General features: G+C 47.9%; 1 protein-coding gene across 3 annotated transcripts in view; it reads left to right on the top strand.

Annotated features, from left to right (window-relative positions):
• ABL1 (ABL proto-oncogene 1, non-receptor tyrosine kinase) overlaps window positions 1-25070 on the top strand; it is a 124262-nt gene extending 99192 nt beyond the window's left edge. For all 3 annotated transcript variants that reach the window (XM_045563733.1, XM_045563734.1, XM_045563735.1), the window contains exons 4-11: window positions 2946-3218; window positions 11590-11674; window positions 12310-12487; window positions 14305-14489; window positions 16612-16764; window positions 18335-18424; window positions 18786-18950; window positions 21443-25070. In XM_045563733.1, the coding sequence (XP_045419689.1) occupies window positions 2946-3218; window positions 11590-11674; window positions 12310-12487; window positions 14305-14489; window positions 16612-16764; window positions 18335-18424; window positions 18786-18950; window positions 21443-23148 (2835 nt within the window). In that variant the 3' untranslated portion in view covers window positions 23149-25070. The remainder of the gene's footprint in view (window positions 1-2945; window positions 3219-11589; window positions 11675-12309; window positions 12488-14304; window positions 14490-16611; window positions 16765-18334; window positions 18425-18785; window positions 18951-21442) is intronic.
• Window positions 25071-25360: the final 290 nt, after the last annotated feature.

The raw sequence follows: 25360 nt of genomic DNA, 5'->3' as shown, positions 1-25360 counted from the left end.
AGTGTCCAAAGTGGGTCACCAGGGTCTGAGGCAGCCAAAGGTTGCACAAGTTTAAGATCTGTTAAGCCTGTGAGTATGGCTGCCAGGAGGAAAGCTGTTTCTGGGAGTTTCTTTGACAAATCCTGTCTTTCAGGATCATGGATAATTAGAAGAGGCAACAGTCCTGGCTGAGCACCCTGAATGTTTATGGAACCAGGCACATAGCTTAATGACATGCCATTCAGGAAGCTAACTTTACTTTCTTCCCTCGGCATGCCACGAATTCCTGATGGTTACACCAGCAAAATGTTGCTCAAAAACTAGAACTAATCAGAAGGAAGCCACCAGACCTGACTGTTAGGGAGACATGGGGAAGATGGCTGTGAATCCAACACACACTGCATTTGAGAGAGATGGTTTAATATTTCGTCAGTGTTGGTATGTAAGTTTTATGTTGAAGATGAACTAAGTCACAGGGTCTTAAATTTAATTAGTGAAGAGGATAAAGTTTGCCCATTCAGTGAAACCTCCTGTAACTCTGAAATCTCTAATGGAGTAGCCTGTGAGGGAATCACATGAGGCCAAGAACAAATTCTGCATAAACCAGGGCTTAGGGGAGCCATTAGCATTCTGTGCGGGATTGAAGGAACTTGGCCTTCTGGTTGAGGGGTGCTCCTTTCAGGCCGACTCTGATGGGAGAAATAGATAATGAGCCTTGCTCCCAGGTCCCCTGCCCCAGAGCCCAGCAAACCACACAGGCTCTTTTGCCCCACACTATGCCAGTGATTTCCAAGGTGGGAGGGTGCTCTGGTTCCAGGAATGTCTTCTTGGAATGGCCTTTCCTGATTCTCTACACTCCTTGGTAGGGAAAACCCCATCAGCCGAGCCAACCTGAGAGCAGAGGGGTTGGAGCACTTGCAGCCTGCATGCACTGAAGAGACTGGACAAGCTGACAGACTTGTGCAGTGGGGGCAGGGATTAGGAGCCATCCTCTTGTTCTCCTCGGTTTTCTCTGTGAGTGGCACTTGTATCTGTGACTAAGCCGAGGACAGTGCAGTGGACGTGACTGTGTGGGTATTAAGCTAACAGCAGGCCTCAGCAATGCCGATTCTGTCCCCCACCCCACATTCTTGTGTGCACATTCATGGGTCTGAGTGTGACTCATAGCATGCCCCTAGAGCAGTTCACTAGAGGTTTTTTTGGGCACTCTGAAGTATAAAAAGTGGAGACCTCCTCAACCTGAAAAGTCTCCCAAATCAGAGGCACTGTCTTGCAGAGGGATAAGCCAGTGTCCCCGGGCCACAGTCGTCACGTGAGGAGCAAGTTCCCCACAGCTGAGGTGTTGAGTTTCTCAGAATTTCATTTTAGTAAAATTATGACCAAAAGATTATAAACCCAAAGTTTGCCATTGGCTTGCCTGAGTCTTAGAAATTTACTTGTGCCATCTCCCAAAGCAAAAAGCAAAGGAAAAAAAGAGAAAAATTTCCTTGTTAATAAATCCTGTTTACCCTCTTGAAGGTTATAGATGAGATCAACTTTGTATTTTGTTTTTTCCTTCTTTCCAAAATATTTTCTTAAAGTAATGGTACCTGACATAACCAACAGCCAGGGACCTTGGCCCCGCCATGTGTATTTCAGGCTTTTTCTTCCCTTTTCTTTTTTTAAGTAATAAGGTCTTACAGCTATAGCTGAAGCTCAGGCCTGTTCTGTTTTCTCCCTCTCACCCTAGGCATCACCACTGTCCCAAATCTGTGTTCCTCCTCCCCACGTCTTTGCAGTTTGGGCAAGTCTGCTGAATGGTCGTGATTTTAAATATTCTTTCCACAGCAAGCCAGTAGATTCAGTTATGTGCCTGGAGCCCAGATGTTCTGTGTAGATTTTAATGTAGAATTGTTTTTGGTAAGGAAGCATTCTCTCTCCACACCAGTGAAACAAACACAAAGACAAAGACAAACTGTGGCCGCCACCCCCCCCACATTGTTGCTTTGTGCCACCCTGCTCCTTCCCTTCCTCTCCGTCTTAGTTGTCCAGACGAGACCTCTGCATGGATGTGTTCGCTGCACAGGTCCTCGCCCGCTGCAGATTTCAAACAGGGACTCAAATGCTCTTGTGCCTTAAATTCCTTGTATTTACTTCCCCATGTTGGAAAAGGCTGTGCGATCTCCTTGGGGGGCCCTCGGAGCCCCTGCTCTGTTCCTAGAGAGTGTAGAGAGGGGCATCCCACCTGGGCAGAACACTGGGATTTGCACGTCATGGCCAGTGATGCTTCCTACTCAGGCCAAAGTGAGGGGTAGGAATGCAAAGGAGATTGACACTGTGTGTAGTGATGTTCGTCTTCTGATCACTTTTCGTTCTATGCTTATTCATTTTTAGTTATAAATTATATAAATTATTTTCTTTCCCAATCAACAACTATTTATTGAGTATCCATTCTGTACTCATTTCCTGTTCTCAACGTTGGGGGTACAGGATAACAAAAGACAGCTTAGGGCTCTGCCCTCATGAAGCTTACATGCTGTTAAGTAGGGACAGACAGTAATGAAGCAAATAAACAAGAAATTGTCAGCTGATGGTCAAGTCCAGTGCGCAGAAGACAGGTGATACGACCTGCGATGGGTGGCAAGTTTACATTGTGTAGTCAGGGACAACTCCACAGACGTTTAAACTGGCCTGGGAATGGTGAGAGATAACTGGGCATGTGAAGATTAGGGGCTGGAGGATTTCAGGCAGAGGGAGCAGTGGCAGGTGCAAAGGCCCTGAGGCCTTTTACTGTGTCTTTCTGCTTTGGCAGGTAAACTGTAGCATGTGTAGCAAAAGACAATAAAAGTGATTTTCTAAACAGTCCTGTGTGGACAGCTGTTTATCTGATTTTCCTATGCACAAAATTGAGGCTCAAACTGGTTTATTTGAGTCGTTTGAAATTGCGTCTGCTTTGTGGCCTCATCAGTGTTCCCTGTTTCCCTCAGCTCTACGTCTCCTCAGAGAGCCGCTTCAACACTCTGGCTGAGTTGGTTCATCATCATTCAACTGTGGCCGATGGGCTCATCACCACTCTCCATTATCCAGCCCCCAAGCGCAACAAGCCCACTGTCTACGGCGTGTCCCCCAACTACGACAAATGGGAGATGGAGCGCACAGACATCACCATGAAGCACAAGCTGGGCGGGGGCCAGTACGGGGAGGTGTACGAGGGCGTGTGGAAGAAGTACAGCCTGACAGTAGCTGTGAAGACCTTGAAGGTAGGCCCGGTTAGAACCACTGATGCCAAACCTCGGTTAAACGTGGTGCGCAGTGTCTGCTGGCGTGCAATGATGTTCCTTCCACGATGCCTGTCCCCCACACGTGGTCCGAGGGCTTCGTTGGTGCTGAGTGATTGACTCTTCAGTTTTACGGTGTCTATGTTTCTTTGAATCATTCTCGTAACCCCAGTGTGTTTCCACATATGGTGAGAGCTGACAAGTGCTGAGGGTTTGGGGTTTAAAAAGATGAGTCATTTGGAGAAGTCTCATTCTATGGCAAGATTCTTTTAAAGCTGGGGGTTTCCGTTCTGTTTGTGTGTCTTGGAGATCACTTCCTACTGAGAGTTAAGAAGAGGAAGAAAAAAAACCTCTGGGTTTTGAAAGAAGGAGATTTAACCAAGATGCATTTGACTCTTCTGTTGATTTTTGTTGGCAGAGTTGAAAGGCAAGTGCACTGGGTGTTCCCAGCAGGTTCTAATTCTCTGTGTTGTGTGCCCAGACTGCTGCAGGGGTGGAAGTGCTTCCGACAGAAAGGCGTCAGGAAACCCACTTTTTACCAACTCAGATGCAGCCCAGTCTTTCTTGTTAACTGGGACTTTCACCCTCTTGACTAATGAATAGTGTTTGTAGTTTCCAGGCAGTTTTTTTTTTTTTTCTTCTCTTTTGAAGTTTTTTGAAATCCTTAGGATGCCAAGGGAAGGAGGTTTTCATTTTCAACCCTTTGCCTTCCTCAGAATGTGATCTGAGCCATCCCTGTGGTGAGGGTGCCCCCTAGTGTTGACTTGCTTTATTTTCAGTTGTTTTAAATGAGCTTTGATTACATTGATCTGTGCACAGAACTGGAGAGAGGGAGCCCCTTTTTGTAGCTATGAGAAAAGAAAAAGAACAGAAAAATCCACTGCTGGGAAAAAAGATTCAAGTTTGTGTGTGTGTCTCAAAAGTCAGGTGCAAATGTTCAGACTGGTGCAGCCAAATGCTTACCTTACTAGGGACTCTGTGACTTACCTCATGCCTTCCCTCAAAGGCACAGTAAATTGGGAAATATGATTTCTGGCTGGTTTACAGTTTGAGCTGCTTTAGAGAAAAGATCACGTTCTTTGGTCCTAGAAACGAAAGGTGGCTTCCCGACACTCACATTCAACATACGCCCCTGTCTCTGGGGCAGAGCTGGCACTTGGGGGTGGCATGGTTTGGGGTCACCTTGAGGACTCCTGGATATTTCCCAGATGGAACTTTTTCTTAACTGAATAAATATTTATCGAGTTCTTCACTTCTATTTGCTGGACCCTGGGCTAAACACCAGTATTAGAAAATGAACTGGGCAGAGTCCTTTCCTTTGGGCAGAGGGTGGTCTGGGCAGTAGGAGAAACAGGCAGAGTAACAAGGGTTGCAGTGCAGCAGTGGAGGCCGACACGCAGAGCTGCAGCTCCACACAGGCATGAGCAGAGGAGGGACAGGTGAGCTGTGCGTGGCTGGGAGGAAGCATTTAGGGAATTGCAAGCCAGGGCTGTGGTGAAGGAGTAGGGCTTGGTCAAGGGAGAAAGACTGGGGTCAAGGAGGTGCACAGTAAGCCACAGAGGCCTTGAACCTCAGCTAAGGAGCTGGGATTTTATCCTGAAGGCAGTGGGGAGCCATTGAGAGGTTTGGTGCACAGTAATAAGGGGACTCGATTTGAGTTCTCGAAGGTCTTCATGTTGGAGAGCGCCAGTACTCAGTGGCTGGTGTATCGTGGACACCAGCCACCCTCACCGATGTCGATTGCCTATGGTTTTGAGGTAATAGATTTTTATACCAGTAAGCCAAGTTTTGTAGTCAACTCCTGTCTTTTTAAACACTATCCTTAAATAAAGAACAGAAAGAACAAAACACCCATTGCCTCCCGTTCCGCAGACCACATGGGGTGCAGGGAGAGGGATGTGCAAGTGCTCGACTTGACGCAGGGTTGAAGACCAGGCCCAGAGCAACAGGGACTTGATCAACTTGATAAACTGGGAAAGGCCCGGACATCACCCACACCAATACCAGGATTTGCAAAAATGAAACAAGGAAGACTGAAAGCACAAAGTACACTGGATTTCAACACGTAATGGCTTATCTGAAAACTTTAAAAATAGATGTTTGCATAATTTGAAACATGGAGAAACCCACCTCAGTAGATGATGCTGCAGCACTATTTTCTGAACGACTGGAGGAGAGGCTTCTGGAGGGGGCCCGGCTGGAGCTCAGTGTGGCTGCAGCTCTTACCCAGTGAAGCAGAATTGTTTGGAAGTGGGTGCCTTTCAGAATATGCTTTACTAATAATGTATTATCAGAATTTTTATTACACTTCTAATGATTTTTCCCAAGAGACTAATTAACAGTAGGTAAAGAATTATAGGGTCTAGTTGCATGGATTTCTTTGAACAGTCACCCCAAGTGGTATCTAATTATGGGAAAGACAATATATCCCTTTCTAGAGGTATGTTAACTCAAAATATGGCACTAAGCAATTGCTAAATAAATTATCTTCCCTCCGCCTGGCCCTGCACAAAAAACCGTCCCTACAGTATGTTGCCTATTTGTCAAATAAGATTAGTATCGATATTGTGGGCATTTATTTCCACTATAGAAGTTGAGAACTTTGGGTTCTAAATTACAGTAATGGCTCATGTTTATCGAGCTCTTATTATGTGTCTGGCAGAGTTCTTGAATGCTTATTACATCTCGTTTAATCCTCACAGCCTTAAGAGAAGGGTGCTAATATTACAGGTTGAGCAACCCAATTTTGAAAATTCAAAACCTGAAATGCTACAGGATCTGAAGCTTTTTGAGCACTGACATGATGCTCAAAGAAATGCATGTTGGAACATTTCAAATTTCAGATTTTTGGATTTGGTATGCTTAATTGGTAAGTATAATGCAAACATGAAAAAAAGCCAAAAAAATTCAAATTCCAGAACACTTATGGTCCCAAGCATTTCACCTAAGGGACATTCATCCTGTATCAGTGTTTTAAGAATGAAGAAACTGAAGCAGACAGAGGTTATGTGCCTGGCCTGGCCTCACACAGCTAGGAATGGTAGAGCCAGGACTGGAACCCAGGCAGCCAACTCTAAAGCCTCTTTTTTTTTTTATTGAGACAGAGTCTCATGCTGTCAAAGAGGCTAGAGTGAGTGCCGTGGCACCAGCCTAGCTCACAGCAACCTCAAACTCCTGGGCTTAAGCAATCCTCCTGCCTCAGCCTCCCGAGTAGCTGGGACTACAGGCATGCGCCACCATGCCTGGCTAATTTTTTCTATATATATTTTTAGTTGTCCAGCTAATTTCTTTCTATTTTTTAGTAGAGACAGGGTCTTGCTCTTGCTCAGGCTGGTCTCGAACTCCTGACCTTGAGCGATCCACCCACCTCAGCCTCCCAGAGAGCTAGAATTACAGGCGTGAGCCACCACGCCGGGCCTTTTTTTTTTTTTAATTGTAACTCAAGTTCTTATTCCTCAGACACCATGAAAAATAAACATAAACCACAGTTATACCTTTTTAAAAAATCACCTATTCCTTGTTTCTCACATGCTGTGGCTAAAATCTGCCTTCTCTTCAGAGCACCTTGAAAAACACTTGCAACTCTAGCCAAAGCTCCATCCCCTGCACACATCTCTGGGTCTCTTGGTTTCCTTTCACTGGTCCCTCAGAGGGCCGAGCCAGAATCCTCCGTGACCAGCAGGGGGAGCAAGGCCCTGCTTCTAACAGCGGTCACCTCCCCAGCAGAGAGCACATGAAAAGAGGGGGGCACTGGGCTGGCCCCTGTGAATGGGAAACGGGGAACTGCTCCTTTGAATTTTGACAGTATTTGGCAGGACATAACGCTTTGCTGTACCTATGTTTTTGTGATCTGTGTTAAAGGCAGAATGTGCTTAAGAGAACCAACCATCAAGTACGAGAAGCCCTAATTTTTTTTTTGAGTCAGGATCTCACTGTGTTGCCCAGGCTGGGCTCATGTGATCCTCCCGCCTCAGCCTCCTAAGTAGCTGGGACTGTAGGCATGTGCCACTGCTCCTAGCCAAGAAGTCCCAATCTTAAAATGAGCTATATTCCAAAAGTTTGTCTTTTTTTTTTTTTTAATTTACCTATGAAACAGTTCTCTAACAGAATTTGGAAAAGACTACTGTTGATCTAGCTGTGACACTCAGATTGACTCATGAGCTAGGTGACAGATTTACTAATAAAACAGTGGAAAATAACACAGCATACATCTTTCAAATAGGTAATATGTGCACATAGTACACTCCCACCCTTGATTTTATGTCTTTCCTGAGTCCACATGTGGGAATCTTTTTTTAACCATATGGCAGTATCCTGTAGACACTGCTCCGTACTTTCTGTTGTCCATGTGATGTATCTTGGCAGCTGTCCTTACCAGCACGTAAAGTTGTCTTGTTTTGGTTTTTTTTTTTTTGAGACAGAGTCTCGCTCTGTTGCCCGGGCTAGAGTGAGTGCCATGGCGTCAGCCTAGCTCACAGCAACCTCAAACTCCTGGGCTTAAGCGATCCTTCTGCCTCAGCCTCCCGAGTAGCTGGGACTACAGACATGCGCCACCATGCCCGGCTAATTTTTTCTATATATATTTTTAGTTGGCCAGATAATTTCTTTCTTTCTATTTTTAGTAGAGACAGGGGTCTTGCTCTTGCTCAGGCTGGTCTCGAACTCCTGACCTCGAGTGATCCACCCGCCTCGGCCTCCCAGAGTGCTAGGATTACAGGCGTGAGCCATCGCGCCCAGCCTTGTTTCTGTATGGGTATATTTCAGTGTGTACCAGTTCTCAGTGGGCCTTGTGTTATTCCCAGTATTTTGTATTGTAAACAGTGTGAGGGGATTGTCCTCGTTTATGCATATGTGAAACTGTCCTGCTGGGTCAGCTCTTCAGAACCACTGGATCAGGGCCATGTGCACGTATGATTTTGATTGTGCTGCCAAAGCGCCTTCCAAGGAGCTCAGACCAGTTTGCACTCCATGGACAAGGTTGAGAAAGCACCTGTTTACTCCACCCAGCACAGTGTGTTTGGTTTTATTCTTTTCTCCTAAGAAATTGGTTTTATTGAGGAGCTCCAGAAACAATCAGAGAAGGAAGAGCTGCATGACAGCATTAGCACCTGGCAGTCGCACATGCAGTGGCTCTCTGCCTCTAAGAGGAGAGCTACATGTCAGGGAGAGAGGCTACGCAGCTCGGAGCCTGCTGTTGCCATGTTGCACTTGTTCTTGCAAGATAATAATTTCTCGCAGTAGGTTCTCCCCTGGCCATGGGGCTACATGCAGTCACACTATCGGAGATGAGAGTTCCGGGGCTTCCTCTGGGCTTTCTCGTGGGCATTTCACTTGAGCTTCAGGTCCCACATCTGGTGTCCGATGTGCCTTCTTCAGTCTGGCGCGGAAGCTCTGCGCCATCTTTCCACTGTGCTTTTAATCGTGTTGTGGCTGGTCCATCTGACAGGTGAAGGACAGCACTTCACTATGCTTGTAGCCTTGCTCACCTAGCATTGGTTAAAAACCAGAAACAGATGTGGAAACTGATCTATCTGTAGATAAGAGCTGTATGCCTCCCTGCTGAGAGGGAGGCATAGGGAACTAAAAGGCTGTGCAGAAACTTCCAGAAGGCCTGGCCATTTCTGAAACAGCACTCCTTTTCATGCTGTGGAATACCTACACTTGGGAGTTGGGAGTGAGCAAAAAGGAGGAAGCTGATTAGAAAATATCTGTGAGATGCCAAATCTGGGAGAATGTATCTGTGAGAAGACAAAAAAAAGTATTCCTTGCAGAACCAGTCTTTCCTGCACATAAGCAACATGTTTAGTCCACGTCTCAGGAATAGAGAGCAACTGTCTTCATAGTAATGAAAGTGAGTACCACTGATCGAGCGCCGGCTGCGTTCCAGGCACCGCTCTTGGTACTCTGTGTGTGTGAGGTAGATCCTGATATTCCTTCTGTTGTGCAGATGAGAAAGCAGGTTCGGAGAGGGTATGTAACTTATCGTGGTCGCACAGCAGCAGAGCTAGATTGGTATAACATCCCCTTGACCACTCCGCTGTACCATCCGAAATGTTCATTTGCATCTGGGCCGGGCCAGGCCGGTTAGTCCTTTTGAAGAGAGGCCAGTTGACCCGTCTCTGTCCCTAATGGGCACAGGAGAGATAAGACTGGAAATTCATAGCTTTCATTCAAAGTGTTTCCTTCACCCTAATTCATCTGAGTTAGTAGTATTTTACTATATAAATGAATTCTCTTCAAAAGAATGATAGGAAATTTTAAAAGTAAAGGAATGTCACAGGATTTCATTGGGAATATTTCCAGTTTAACACAACGACAAATGTAGGTTGCTGTTAATATTAATAAATTATAAATTGAACTAGGTCTGATTCCAGCAGGGGGAGACAAATTCACACTGATTTTTCTGAAAGAAAAACAAGGAACTATACTCACGAGAGAAAGAGAGGGGGTGGGGGGAGATAGCTGAGAAGAGGATGCCTCTGAAAGCCGAGCTGTTCCTATTGCATGTTCGTGCCTCTCAAGATCTATAACATGGGTCTTTTAGAAAAGGATTAGTGGCTATAAAAGCAAATGATATTTCCAAAATGATTTCACTGTGCATGGTTTATTATGTGGTGCTTTAAAAAAGAAAAACTCCACTCATCTAGAAAGCTTTATTTGAGAGCTATTTTTTGAACATATTGTTGGCCAAGCAAGATTCTTAACACCCCAGTCCTCTACGTGAGCAGCATCAAAGGCCCGATTCTGGCAGGCATTTTCGCTCCAGCCTTTGACATTAACGTGTCACCCTGGTAAATCGGAGCACTCCATGCCAAGAGCAGCATTGTCTGCTGAGCACATTAAGGAGCAGAAAGGACTCGAAAGAATCAAACAGCCAATGGGCAGCAGCAGGGACGAGTCCCCCTCACCCCCGCCCACCCCCGTATAGCTTGGCACAGTGACTACCAACAATGTTTAATTGACATTAAGACCAGCTCACCGTTTTTAAAGAGCAATAAATTGTTTCTAAGTTTCAGTCTCTGTGAGTGCTAAGCTAAGTGATGATGGCTGACACGTAGCCTCGGTCGTGCTGTGTCATAGTAGGATTGACCAAAGCAAGAAGTAAAGGTTGACCTGTCCTCTGGAAGTCTCCCCACGTCAGGAGGAGAAATTGGTGCAGCCAGTGAGTACAGCAAGGACACTTTGGCGTTTTGTCTCCCAAAGGGGCAGGAATAATATATAAGGTTCCACGTTTAACAGAAAGCTGATAAAGCTTTCCTCTTAGGGGAGCCCAATTTTCAAGACGTCCACTCGCTGTTTCCCCCACACGATCTTTCTCTTCAGGCACACTCAGACTCCACGTCGAAACTTGAAGGTGTCTCACTTCTTTCTTTGGCCTTCATAGCCAAGTTCTTACAGCAGAACAGACCATGTTATTTAACACTGACCTGCTGCTTGTTTTGATGATGGGTTCAAAAACAGTGACTTGAAGTCGAAAAGAGGCTTACCAACATAAGCCAAGGCCAAGGCTCTGTGTGATGGGGCTTCCCACAGGGCCAGGCACCACAGCACTTTGGACGTGACCCTTGACCAAAAACATGTGAGGAAATGTAGAAATAGTATTCCATTTGCTCTGGGCACTTGTTAATATCTTCTTCTCCCCCTTGGCATTTAGATACTGTGGACTTGTTGAAATGTGATGTGTACTGATGGTGCTTGTGAATTCGCTGTTAAGGGAGCTGCTGGTGAGGATTATTTTAGAATCTGAATAATTGACCTGACAGATAGTGGTGATTGCTTCATTAAGAGCCCCATGATACCACATGCTTAAGCAGGTCCGCATCTTCTGTTGCTGCCATGTTTTGAAGCATCGCTCTTTGGTAATGCACCATCTCTTTCTGTCATCAGCATCTCTTCCCTTAAATCAGGTACATTTCAGATTCTTCAAGTGATGTTTTCTTTATGTTGTGTTAGGACCCCTTGGAAACCAGACGTTCCTTAGGAAAGTAGCCTCATGTTTGTAGTGTTTTCCTCTGCACATCTCCCTGCTCCCTCCCGCCCCCAAACTCCAAAAGGTGGGGAAACAAACATGGTCTGCACAGCAGCCGACAGAAGCAAGCTGTCAGCACGTGCAAGCCAACTTTGACCTGTTGTCCTGGCTGAGAATTCAAAAGTTCAGCACCAAAGGGGAAAATTCTTTGTGCCATTGGGGTGATGATTGGCTGTCATGGAACCTGTCTGAAGCAATGTGGCTGCCACAAAAGGTGGCTAAGGATAAGTACGTTGAAGCTCCAGTTTATATTAACCATTCAAGTTGTACTTTCCCACATAACTTGCTGAAATTATTTCACCACTGATTTTTTTTCTTCTGCAGGAGGACACCATGGAGGTGGAAGAGTTCTTGAAAGAAGCTGCAGTAATGAAAGAGATCAAGCACCCTAACCTAGTGCAGCTGCTGGGTGAGTAAGCGTGGTGCTCTAAAGAGAGGGGCTTATGCTCAAACTCTCTGGGGCGACACAGGCACTGAGAAAGAAATGAGAGGCAGCTCCCTGCATTACCAGTTCTGATACGACATCTCTGCTCTGCCAACATTTAGCTGCTGGTAAAAGGGTCTCCCCTTTGTGGGATGGGATGTGTGGGGGTGCGTGTCTGTGAATATGTGATTACCTTAAATGGATACCTAAAAGCAGTCAAATGCAAACCTGAAATTGGCTTCTGAAACTTAAGAATTTCAAGAGTTTTTTCACTGAAGTGATTCTGTAAGTAGACATGATCATCAGACATAGCGATTTGGGGGTAAACTCACAATGGTTTAGGTCATTTAGTGTGGGGCCTGGTCTTTGCTTCTGAACTCATGGCAGCCTCTCCCTGTGTAAATTCAAGTTCATTGGCTTGAGAGGAAAAAAAGAGCATGGCCATGTCCCTCCCATAGGAGCACAGTCTCAAGGCACAGGTGCTTGGCACCACGGTAGAAGTTGGGCCCAGGGCTTAGGGGCAGAGTCGGAATCCATTTCAGAAGCCTTTTTCTTTAGAAAGATGTTTCTTCAGTCAGGAGTAGAGCTGCATGCTAAAGTCCTCAGTGTCTCATTGGCAGGGGTCTGCACCCGGGAGCCCCCATTCTATATAATCACCGAGTTCATGACCTATGGGAACCTGTTGGATTATCTGAGAGAGTGTAACCGGCAGGAGGTGAATGCCGTGGTGCTGCTGTACATGGCTACTCAGATCTCATCAGCCATGGAGTACCTGGAGAAGAAAAACTTCATCCACAGGTAGGGGCCTGGCGAAGCAGCCCAAGCTGCAGAGCCACAGAGTGTGGAGCCAGGAAGCCTGTACAAAGGCCCAGCCTGCAAGATCTTAGGGCTCAGGTTCTAACTTCAGCGCTGGCTGCACGGTACGCCTTGGCACAAAGGCAAACGCTAGGTCCCTTACACAGCCAGCTTCAGGCCCGCATCCAGGGCTAAATTCAGCCAGGCCTAGACCCTGGACCAACGGAGCAGTTAATCCTGGGGTAAAAAATATTTCATTTGTGAACCATCTTGGACTAAGTAGAATATTAAATGAAGTTCATAGAGGGCGTCCTTCCTAATAATCACAGCTCCCTCAGAAATGGAGTGCTCATTGTTCTGCGAGGCCGGTGTTCATCAGTAATGACCTCTTCCTGGGGGCGGTTGGCGTTCCTTTTACAGAAACTCATGATAATGGCCAGTGCACGAGTTTTGTTTTTCAGTGTGTGAGTTTTTTTCTCTTTTCTCTTTATTAGCATTTCATTCTTGACTTAACTTGCTGTCATCTGGTTCAGGGATGTTTCCACGATTGTCAGAATTGTATATATGTAGGCCAAAATTAAGTGTCTTTGCTGTTTTAAACCCTGGAGTATTTTGACCTTCAACTGTGCCACAATTATCTTGGTCTTCGCATTCTTTGCTGGTGGAAATGGCTTCCTAGCGAAGTGACGGCCTATGCAAGACAGAGCCTGATGGGCTTTGCCGGAGTCTTTCATGCAAGATGTTCTCCACGCCACCACTGTGACCTTTCCTACCCAATTAACTCAAGTATGAAACCTCTACATGAGATTTCATAGCGAGGAATAAGAGTAGCATGTGTGAAATGCTGGCGGCTCCTAGCAAGACAGATTTTCTATGCTGCACGATAGCCTGATCCAGATGCTCCTGGCAGTCAGGAACGTGAACCCTCTGGTGCTGCAAATTGAGATGCCTTGACTTCTGGTTTGCCTTGCACGGCTAGGTCTGTTCCTTCTTCATTCAGGCAAACTTAAGATGCTTTACCAAATCCTATTAGCACAACTCTTCTGTATTTAATTTCTCTCTCACTGCTGACGATCAGGCTATCTCATGCAGCTATCACTGCAAGCTGCTGCCTCTTCCCGTTCCTCTCTTCCAGTGCTTTGTGGTTTCGTGGTTAACATTCACGAAGCAAAGATTAGACTCCTGCCTCCCTGGGAGAATCAGGAGGTGAGAAGAGGCAGATTATGCAGGAGGGAGTTTTTAGGATACATTTGGGTAAGCATCAGGAAGAAAGAGAGGAGTAGGAAACACAATTTGGGTAAAGAATGCCATAGGCTTTATTTTATGTTTTCCTGTCAAGTCTGGATAGGACAAGTGGAGACTCATTCTGATACAAGCTTCTTGAGATTGAGAACTGGGCTAAGTGTTTGTTCCCCATGCCTGGCATAGAGTAGCAGTAACACTTACTATTCGCCAGGCCTGGGTCTAAGCACTTTGCATATTAATTCATTACCACTCAGCAACCCAAAGAGGTCGGCACTATTACTATCATCTTCATTTTACGGATGAGGTAACGGAGTCCCAAGGTAATTAACTTGCTGCGGGTTGCGGGACCCGGGAGCCCACTGCCAGTGCCTCTGCTGCCTCTCCCCGTGGTGGGAGGTCACGGTGTGTTTGCTGAGGGACTGGCGCTGCTTCCCAGTGGGGTGTTAGCACAAGCTTCTCAGGGACCAGACTCAATCTTGCCATTGTCAGTGTTGCACCTTTGCTCAGCAGTAGTAGATTTGTGAAGCTAGAAAATTGGCCAGGAGCTCTCATGGGTGAACTTTTTCCTTTCTCAGAGATCTTGCTGCCCGAAACTGCCTGGTAGGTGAGAACCACTTGGTGAAGGTGGCTGATTTTGGCCTGAGCAGGTTAATGACAGGGGATACTTACACAGCCCACGCTGGAGCCAAGTTCCCGATCAAGTGGACAGCGCCTGAAAGCCTGGCCTACAACAAGTTCTCTATCAAGTCTGATGTCTGGGGTAAGGGCTGCTGCACGGGAGGTCCGCACCTGCTGCAGGAGGCTGTCTTTCCTTTTCTCCTGGCTTTTTTACTGCCTCTTTCTTGCTCTTCCCTTTCTTTTTCTTCTCTTCATTACTTAATTCTCCTTCTTATTTTGTGTCTTCCTCTCTCATTTTAAAATCCGCTCTCCTGTTTTCTTTCCAAAATGAAGTAAAAGCGAACTTTTTATTCCTAAATAATCCAGAATAATTTTTTTTCTTTTCTTTTCTTTTCCCTTACCATCTTTGTGTCTTCATTCTAAGTTGGCTGCTTGGATTTGGGATTTGCTTGGGCAGCTAGCTGACCCTGCAGGCACCTAGGATCTTCCCCAATGTAGGGTATGCTGTTTAGAAGTCTCATGTAACAATTAAAAAAAATTTTTTTATTATGACACATTGTAAGCCTACACTGAAGACAGAATTGTACAGTGACACCCCCCCACCCCAAGCCCATCACCCCACTGTGTGACCCCTCATGGTGCGCTTGCTTCCTCTGGGCCCCACCTGCTCCCCACCCTTACTGCTTTGAAGCAAATTCCAGAGATCATATTATTTTGCACAGAAGTATTTTAGTATGAGTCTCTTAAAGATGACATTTTTATTAGCATGATAACATTGCTACCCCCAACATTGGCAGTTACTTCTGATATTTTCAAATATCCAGTCAGTGTTCACATTTTCAATTGAACCATAAAAGTCACACTTTTTTTTTTTTTTTTTTTTTTACAGTGTTTGAACTGAGATCCAATTACGGTTAACAGTGCATTAGTTGCTCTGTCCCTTCAGTCTCTTCTAACCTGTGAGCTCCCTCTCCGTGTCTTTATCTCCCTTGCCATGTATTTATTGAAGAAACCCCATCACATCACCTATCCTTGAGAGTTTCCCACATCTGGATTTTGCTCACAGTATCCACAGTGCGATCTAATCTGCTCCCCTGGCTTCAGTACTCCTAGTAAATGGGTAGTTGGATCTAGACAGTTTGATCACATTCAGGCTTGACGTTTTTTTTCTTTTAGTAAGAGTATATCATAGGAGGTGGCATGCTCTTCCATCAGTAGTTACATAATGCTTGATTTTCTCCCTTTTTGTGATTTTTAGCAGTTATACCCAAAGCCTAGATCTCATAGTTTACTAGGGGTTGTCAAATGGTAATTCTCCAATTCCGTCATTCCTGATTCATTTATTAGTGGAATACTTCTGTAAGAAGAAACTGCCATTCATCTGTTTGGTTACACAGTGGTCCGTTCATATAGGAGAAGCAGATTAAATTCTTGCTCCTTTGCCTTTATTTACCAGTTTTTGAAATAACAAGTTGGTTTCTTAATACTTTTCAATGGTGACCAGTTAGGTCTTTTTGTTTTTGTTTGTCCTTTGTAGTAGTATTATGAACTCTTGGATTTAAATATATTTAATGTGTTTCCACCCACTGCAGTTATTTTCCCTGTTGATACCCAGATTATCTCATCTTCCAGTGGAAGCTTCAGATTAGCTCCTAGGCCTTTTGACATTACCCTTATAGTCTTCCATGGCATCCATGCTCTCTGAAATGACAATATATTCCAGGTTCATTCCCTGCCCCAGACAATTTCTCTAAGGAATCCTGGTTCCTTTAACAGGAAATGGAAATTTCAAGGCCATAATCTGGGATTTCAAAACTTTCAAAGACCTCCTAAGATTTTTATGAGCTTTTTAGAGTTGGAAGGAGCCTTGGGGATAATCTTACACACCTGAAAAGGAGTGGTGGCCAGCCTCAGGCACATAGCTAGTTGTTCACCTGACTTCTAGCCCTAGGTTCCTTCCACCACATATCCCATCAAGACGGCCACATTACTTAAAAGACCCCTGAGGGGCTTATAACCCAGTTGTTTTCCCTCCTTTAGCATGTTTTAGTCTGTGTTGTGAGTAAACTGAGAATCTCATTCTGTCCTGTTTTGTCTTGGGCTATTTGTGACTAAGAGCCTGGTAAAATGTCAGTGCCTGGGCTGTGTCTGAGGGCGTAACTTCTGATTTCTGCTGCACAGGTAACCAATTTTAAATGCAGTGTGGTTAAAGCTTGAACATCTTACACATCTTGAACAGCCTTTCTCTTTCTTTTTGCTTTCAGCATTTGGAGTATTGCTTTGGGAAATTGCCACCTATGGCATGTCACCATACCCGGGAATTGACCTGTCCCAGGTATATGAGCTGCTGGAGAAAGACTACCGCATGGAACGCCCAGAAGGCTGCCCAGAGAAGGTCTACGAACTCATGCGAGCATGTGAGCCTTCCCCAGCCCGTTGTAAAAGTATATGTAGGCACTGTAAGAAGTTCCAGCAATGCAGGAGTATATAACGTAAAAAACTAAAGTCTTTCCATTTGCTCTCTCTGTTCCAATTCTTTGGAAGAAACTAATATAGCAGTTTGATACAGATTTTTTGAGACTTTTTCAGTGGTTCTACGTACCTTTATTTATAGGTAGTATATATGTAAGTTTTTGCGAGGTTTTTTTGGTTGGTTGGTTGGTTGGTTTTGAGACAGTCTTGCTCTGTTGCCTGGGCTAGAGTGCTGTGGAGTCAGCCTAGCTCACAGCAGCCTCAAGCTCCTGGGCTCCAGCAATCCTCCTGTCTCAGCCTCCTAAATAGCTGGGACAGCAGGTGCACCAGCACACCTGGCTAATTTTTCTATTTTTATAAAGATGGGGTCTCGCTCTTGCTCAGGCTGGTCTCAAACTCCTGAGCTCAAGCAATCCTCCTGCCCCGGCCTCCCAGAGTGCTGGGATTACAGGCGTGAGCCACCAACGCCCAGCCTTGTTTACATTTTTTTAAGCAAAAATGGGATTGATGGATACCAAACCTGGGTTTCGTATTAATAAATATAGATTCCTGGGCCCTGCCTTCAGACATTCTGCTATAATTGCTAAACACTCGAGATGATGTTTATCCTGTTAGTCTTATATTATTTACAAGTATCTATTTATGCCGTGTCCTTATCTGCTTTTTTATCATATGTTTTATAAGATATTCATGTGATCATTTCCGCTGTGTTTTTTCCCCCGCTCAGCAGTATGACAGGCATGCCTTTCCATGTCCGTTGTTCAGATCTCTCTCTCCTTCCCCACCCTTTGTTTTTACATAGCTGCCTAGCATTCCATGAAATGATTTAATGCATTCATTTCTCCAGTCTTCTTTTGATGAGCATTTGGTTTTTATATACATTTGTTTAGGTTTTGCTATTATAAACAAGGCAGGAATGAACATCCTTGTACGTGCATGTCTCTGGGCTCTTATGCTAGTATTTCTAAAAGTTGAACTGTGGGTTCAAAGGACTGCGTGGATTTTAAATTTTAATAAATTTTACCAAATTGTCTTCCAAAATGGTTGTGGCAGTTTATACTCCTGTCAGAAGTGTATGAGGGTGACTGCATATGCTCCCCAGAACTGGGTTTTATCAGTCTGTTTAGTCCTCATTTTAGTCTTATTTTTACTAGCATTTTTTTATTGATGAGGATTTCAGACTTTGGTAGCCATGAAGTGAGGATGAGACAGAAGGGAGCTATCTGGCTTAGTAATTTCCTGTACCTGCTGGAGTGGGTCTGAGGAAATATATTTACAAATGCAGTTCTTGCTGTCAGCATCTACAATCCATATTCCTGCCAGTATATACTGTCTTCAAATTCTTAATATCTGTAACAGGACACAACGGCATTTGTCATTTTAACTTGTCTCAGCAAAAGATGGTTAGCAGGATTGGCACGCTTCTTTCATTTCCAGACTTTTCCTTGAGAATTGCTAGCTTTACGTTGTTAGCAAGGCCTCGTGGGTGGTCTGACTTGGGTCTCTTCTGTCCAGGTTGGCAGTGGAATCCCTCTGACCGGCCCTCCTTTGCTGAAATCCACCAAGCCTTTGAAACAATGTTCCAGGAATCCAGTATCTCAGATGGTAAAGTACCTGTCCCTAGGGTACCTGCAAAGGGGGTGAAAGGTTGGACCGGGGGTGACCATGTGGGACTCTAGCCTGGGTCCTTCAGTTTATTTCCTGGGTGAAGTGCGCACAGGCCAACAAACCATCTGAGACCAGAACGCTGGACAGAGGTGTTGAGTGTTGGACACTCTGCCTTCTGCAGCCCTGTAGAGATTTCTGAGAAATACTAAGTGCTGGTTCTCCAGCATCTGTGTCCCTTTTCTCCAGCTGTGTATAGATGACCATTGTTATCTTGAAAAGAAAGTGGGAACCCTCACGCTAAGCTGACTCTGATACTGACGGTGCTGGGTTTTTGTTTGTGTGCACATGCGATTCTTAGAAGTGGAAAAGGAGCTGGGGAAACAAGGCGTCCGAGGGGCCGTGAGCACCTTGCTTCAGGCCCCAGAGCTGCCCACCAAGACCAGGACCTCCCGGAGAGCTGCAGAGCACAAAGATGCCACCGACGTGCCTGAGGTGCCCCACCCCAAGGGCCAGGGAGAGAGCGGTATGTCCCCACCCCCATCACTCTTCTCTCCTCCCTGCCAGAGGCTCAGGGAGAGTCACCAGCGTTTGGGCCCGTGTAGGGGAACGGGAAGCTGTGAGTGGAGCCTACACGGGCATATCCTTCCTCGGTGGGCCAGCTTCGGGCAGAGGAAGGTTCTCTCCCCACAGTGCCCCATCTCCTACCTCTGGGAGTCGCTTAGGAGCTGTTGGCTTCGGCAGTCAGTTCAGTGAGTTGAGCAGAGGTGCTTACAAAGCCTGCCGAGCAGCAATCCTGCCTTTCGTCTGCTGTTGCAGCATCTGCGGCTGCACTCTCAGTGCAGTTGCAGCTAACTAAGTGTTGAGCCAGGTGACAAGCAGCTTGCTATGAAAGCACAGGCGTGACGAGCTCGCAGGAGCTAAGTAGAACCAGGAGACACTGGGTACAGAGCTAGTGTCGTCGTGGTTTCCGGGAGGAATGAATGTCTTTCTGGTGCTGTTGCCTAGGCGAGTGAGAGAGTGAGGGAGATGGGGTCGGTTCAAGAGGGGTCTCAAGATATTATCAAAAATAATATTAGCAACATTTATCTAGTGCTTCCTACGTGCCAGGCTCCGTTCTGTGTTACTCCATGCTGTTACTCCCCAGCAGCCCGGGTTCTGCTGCAGACAGCTGAATGAAGGTACCAGGATGGTCAAGCTTCTGGGTTTGTCCAGGCTTCCAGGACATATTGACAGTGGAGTGGACTCCAGTGGACTACTGAGTGGGCCTGTGGGAAGGGGCAGGATAAAGCCAAGTTTTTTTGGTTTTGTTTTTTGGAGACAGAGTCTTGCTTTGTTGGCCCAGCTAGAGTGCAGTGGTGTCATCGTAGCTCACTGCAACCTCCACTTTCTGGGCTCAAGCAATCCTCCTGCCTCAGCCTCCCGAGTAGCCGAGACTACAGGCACGAGCCATGACACCCGGCCAATTTTTCTATTTTCTGTAGAGATGGGGTCTCACTCTTGCTCAGGCTAGTCTCAAACTCCTGAGTAATCCTCCTGCCTTGGCCTCCCAGAGTGCTAGGATTATAGGCCTGAGCCACCACACCCGGCCCAAAACCATGTTTTGATGGAGATTTATGATGGGATGTCTACTTACAGCAGAACAGCAGAATCTATAGACCCCAGTTTCTTTTATTGTATACCCATATTTTTTAAAATGGGCAAGAAAAAATTGAACGTATAGCCCATGTATATAGTAAGTAAAATATGTATGTATACACATACACTACTGTAGGAATATGGTATGTATATTATAAAATACACCAAAAATATACACTTAAAAGGTTGACATTAATTCTAATTATGATACTTTATTCCTACGTCCCACTTGATCATCTCGTTCACCCAGTTGGGAAGTTACGGCATATAGACTCTCCAGAACCTTTGACCCTTCTTCCTTCTGTTAGTTTTCACGAGTTCAGATGGTTGAGCAGTGGGTAGGAGAGGCCACCGTGCGAATGCTGTGCTCATTACAGCCCAGTGATAAGCATTCGTGTTCGCCTGTGCCGTCAGTCCTCATCTGAGGGGTGTGTTGATACGCGATCTTGTGGTGAGCCAGGGTGGCAGTGAGCTGCCCAGCACTGAAGCAGAGCTAAGTATGGTTCATTAGCATTTCACTCTCTCAGCCTTCTTCCACTGGATTAAAGTTTTGTGAGGTCCTTGTTCCTTGATTCAGATGTCCTGCGTGCTGCCTTGGGTTCTGATAAATGCAGGCTGGTACCTCTGTCCTGAGTTGCAGGGAGCTGACAGAAACCTCTTTTCTTGCAGCTGACCTCTGAAGGAGAATTCTGTCACTCACAAGAGGTTGGCCACACCAGAAAGAGTTCTTATAAACTAGTATTCATATTTAAAGAATGCCCATTTAAAAATTGTCAAAGTTCATTTCTTCTTATTTCCCACACGTAGTGGCCCCTTGTCCCTTCCCCGCTGTGGTGTGCAGCCCCTTACCTCCAGGTCATGCCTTGTAGGCACCTCGACTGGCCGGCGAGTGTGAGAGCCACAGGTTCTGACCCTTTGGTCGGCCTTGTTGTTTTGACTTACTGGAGAATGACGTTGGAGGGACCTCGCTGCTTCAGAATAAGCCCGGGCTGGGATGAAGAAAGAGGCCAGGGCCATGCAGCTCTGTTCCCCTGTCTTCAAGGAGAGAGACCTAAGCCTTTCCTAACGATAATCCTAACGGTAACAGTGGCGCTTATTGAGAGTCAATGTGCGGGAGCTGGGACATGTGTTCCACATTTATCATGCCATTGACATTCTCACCACACTGTAGTCCATGTTGTAAGTGAGAAAGCTGACGATGAGCAGAGAAGTCACTTGTCTGGGCCTCGTGGAGAGTGGGTGGCAGAGCTGGTTGTCAGATCCAGCCTTGTCAGAGCCTGGACTCCCAGCCGCTCCTCTGGAGAGTGTGGGGTGGCCAGCCCCAAGCTCGCCATGCAAGAGCTGTTGGTCTGGAGTTCACCTCTTCCCACTGTGTTTCAGATCCTCTGGACCAGGAGCCTACTGTGTCTCCATTGCTCCCTCGAAAAGAGCGAGGTCCCCCAGATGGCGGCCTGAATGAAGATGAACGCCTTCTCCCCAAAGACAAAAAGACCAACTTGTTCAGCGCCTTGATCAAGAAGAAGAAGAAAACAGCCCCAGCCCCTCCCAAGCGCAGCAGCTCCTTCCGCGAGATGGACGGGCAGCCGGAGCGCAGGGCGGCCTGCGAGGAAGAGGGCCGGGACATCAGCAACGGGGCACTAACTTGCACTCCTCTGGACTCAGCCGAGCCGGCTAAGTCCCCAAAGCCCAGCAATGGGACTGGTGTCCCCAATGGAGCCCTCCGGGAGTCAGGGGGCACGGGCTTCCGGTCTCCCCACCTGTGGAAAAAGTCCAGCACTCTGACCAGCAGCCGCGTGGCAGCAGGCGAGGAGGAGAGCGGCGGTGGCTCCAGCAAGCGCTTCCTGCGGTCCTGCTCTGCCTCCTGCGTGCCCCACGGGGCCAAGGACACAGAGTGGAGGTCAGTCACACTGCCTCGAGACTTGCAGTCCACCGGAAGGCAGTTTGACTCGTCCACGTTTGGAGGGCACAAAAGTGAAAAGCCAGCTCTGCCTCGGAAGCGGGCGAGTGAGAACCAGGTGACCAGAGGCACTGTGACTCCCCCGCCCAGGCTGGGGAAAAAGAACGAGGAAGCTGCTGACGAGGTCTTCAAAGACACCACGGAGTCTAGCCCAGGCTCCAGCCCTCCCAGTCTGACTCCAAAACCCCTCCGTCGGCACGTCATGGTGCCTCCTTCCTCAGGCCTCCCCCAGAAGGAAGAGGCTGGGAAGGGAAGTGCCATAGGGACCCCAGTTGTAGCTGAGCCCGTGCCCCCCACCAGCAGAGCAGGGTCAGGGGCACCTGCAGGTACCAGCAAGGCCCCTGCAGAGGAGCCCAGAGTGAGGAGGCACAAGCACTCCTCCGAGTCTCCTGGAAGAGACAGGGGGAAACTGTCCAAGCTCAAACCTGCCCCGCCACCCCCTCCAGCTTCCGCAGGGAAGACTGGAAAGCCCTCGCAGAGCCCGAGCCAGGAGGCAGCCGGGGAGGCAGGCACCGGCGTGAAAACAAAATCCACGAGTCTGGCTGTTGATGCTGTGAACAGTGATGCTGCCAAACCCAGCCAGCTAGGAGAGGGCGTCAAAAAGCCTGTGCTCCCGTCCATACCAAAGCCACAGTCATCCACCAAGCCGTCGGGGACCCCCACCAGCCCGGCCCCTGCTCCCTCCACATTGCCATCAGCATCTTTAGCCCTGGCCGGGGACCAGCCATCTTCCACCGCCTTCATCCCTCTCATATCGACCCGCGTGTCTCTTCGGAAAACCCGCCAGCCTCCTGAGCGGATCGCCAGTGGCGCCATCACCAAGGGCGTGGTTCTGGACAGCACCGAGGCCCTGTGCCTCGCCATCTCTAGGAACTCTGAACAGATGGCCAGCCACAGTGCGGTGCTAGAAGCCGGCAAAAACCTCTACACATTCTGCGTGAGCTACGTGGATTCCATCCAGCAAATGAGGAACAAGTTTGCCTTCCGGGAGGCCATCAACAAACTGGAGAATAACCTCCGGGAGCTCCAGATCTGCCCGGCGCCAGCAGGCAGTGGCCCGGCGGCCACTCAGGACTTCAGCAAGCTTCTCAGTTCCGTGAAGGAAATCAGTGACATCGTACAGAGGTAGCAGAAGCCAGGAGTCAAGCCAGTTGGAGCTGCCTGCAGCACGTGAGGGCTTGCCCGTGCCATGACAGTGTCTGACAAAGGACCAGTGAGTCGGCACCTTGGCCCAGGAGCTCTGCGCCAGGCACAGCCGAGGGCCCCCATGGAGTCCAGCCCTACTACCTATGTGTGCACCAACTGTCCTCCTGCACCATCGCCCTCCCCAGCCCGGGCTCCCTGAGCCAGCCCTGTCCTCAAGTTGTATCTGTGGAGTCCCCGCTCGCTCTGTGGACGGCAGTTGGCACACCAGGGCCTCTCAGGCTGGTTGCCACCGAGTGCTTTGGACTGAGCTCTCCGGGTCAGGTGGCAACGACCAAAAAGGAGTGTCCTTTTTGTTTTTCTCTCTGGAGATCCTCGTCCTCTGGCTGTGCCTTCTCCTTCCATTTGTCCCAAGAACCGAAGCCTGAACCAAGACCACGAGCCGCGTCCCCTCCCCACTCCTCGTCCCTGCACCTCCTGCATTGAAGATGTGTTTCAAGAACCACATTTGGGAGTGACAGGCGCAACCAGTGCCACCCGCTGGTCGCTCTGCCCTCCTTTGCTGCCCGGGGCTGGGCGCACTTGCCATTCCCTCCTGTGCAGGACAGCTCCTGATTCGGGTGGGAAACAGGGTGCTACAGCCAACTAGCCTGTGTGTCCCGGACAGGTGGGAGCTGTCATCTGTCCTGTCCACATCCCCGAGGCCTGTTCTTGCTGTCTTTGACATGCACTGCCAAGTCCCAGCGAGAAAGCTTGAGTCTTAAGGGTAGCAGGTCACTGTCGCTGCCGACCCCCCAGCAGAACAGGGGCAGGGCAGGGAGGCAGTGGTTAGGTGGGTCACGGCCGGTGCCAGGCTAGCCCTGGACTGGGCCTGGCAGGTCTGCGGTGGCCCAGGGTGAACTTTCCTTTCACACATCCAGGTGCCCCGAAAAGGTCTTGATTTCTGACTCATCTCCTTCCCTCCCCCGCCCTTCCCTTTGTGACAAGACAGTCTTCAGGTTTCTGGAGTTCTTGAAGCATTTCAAAGCTCTGCCCTCTGCACAGCCATTTGGATACAGAAGGACACTGCCACGGGGCACCAGCACACAGGAAAAGGACTGCTGGCACCAAAGGCCTGACCACTGTTGGCTGCATTCTTGAATCAGGCTAATGTCTTTTATTTAATTAGCGTGAGCAACACTTGGCCTCATGTTTCTGTAGGGTCATCAGGGAGTGTTAAGAAAACCACAAGTGAAGCCCCAGAAAGTATTTCAAAGAGCAGGCCTTGGTGTGTCCTCCCCCGGATTGCCCAGGACAGAGACCGTGACTCTCGGGGCAGGGACCCCAGGTCTACCGGACCTTGATCTAGAGCAGCTAACTCTAGGAGTGGGCAGGCGCCTGCCCCCGGCCTCACCTGGGCCCAGGGGAGACCACCTTCCCATTCCCTGCGCTGCCTCAGGCCGCGACCTCACAGCCCCCTATTTTTACACTTGTCACCTATACTTGTATTTTATTTTTCTGATAGAAATGGTTTCCTCCGGATCGTTTTATGCGGTTCTCACAGTGCATCACCTCTTTGCCCCCAGATGGCTGTGTCGCGCAGCCTGCGGGAGGCGCTAGACACCGACAGCGGCCTTGCAGACCCACCGGGTATCCCCGACTGCCTGTTTCCACAAGGTACTGGTCTCTTCTTTTTGTTAACATGATGTGCCACTATATTTTACATTTATACCTTGGTATTACACTCTTTTATAGACTTGCTCTTTTATAAATGACATGTAAATAGTTTTCCACTCTCTTCTGGAATGCCTATGGGGTCCCTCCTCTTTTTTTCTGGGTCCAAATACATTTTGTTTCTGTATATGACTCCGTGTTTTTTGAATCCAAATCTCTTCTCTGTAGTATTTTTTAAATAAATCAGTGTTTACAACTTTAGAATCCTTGGCAGATTGCTCTGGTCCGAGATCCTTCCCCGTTCTGAGCTGCTTTGTGTGTGTGGACAGGGACGTGGCGGGGTCCGATTCCTGAAGGGGCTGGAGCCCTGTGCTGGGTCCTGCAGAACAGTGGCGGGGTTGCCGCCCAGCGGCCCCGGTGTGCTGTGTGCGTATGGGCCGCTTCGCAGGCGCTTTCCCTGCTCTGCTCAGGCCCTTCCTGTGCCCTTGGCACTGGCTTGGCAGCAGCCCGGCTCTTCTCGCAGCACTGCGAGTGGGCTGTGCCAC

This window comes from Lemur catta, chromosome 10 (assembly GCF_020740605.2).
Source record: "Lemur catta isolate mLemCat1 chromosome 10, mLemCat1.pri, whole genome shotgun sequence".
NCBI lineage: Eukaryota > Metazoa > Chordata > Mammalia > Primates > Lemuridae > Lemur > Lemur catta.
This window is presented reverse-complemented; position numbering and strand designations above follow the sequence as displayed.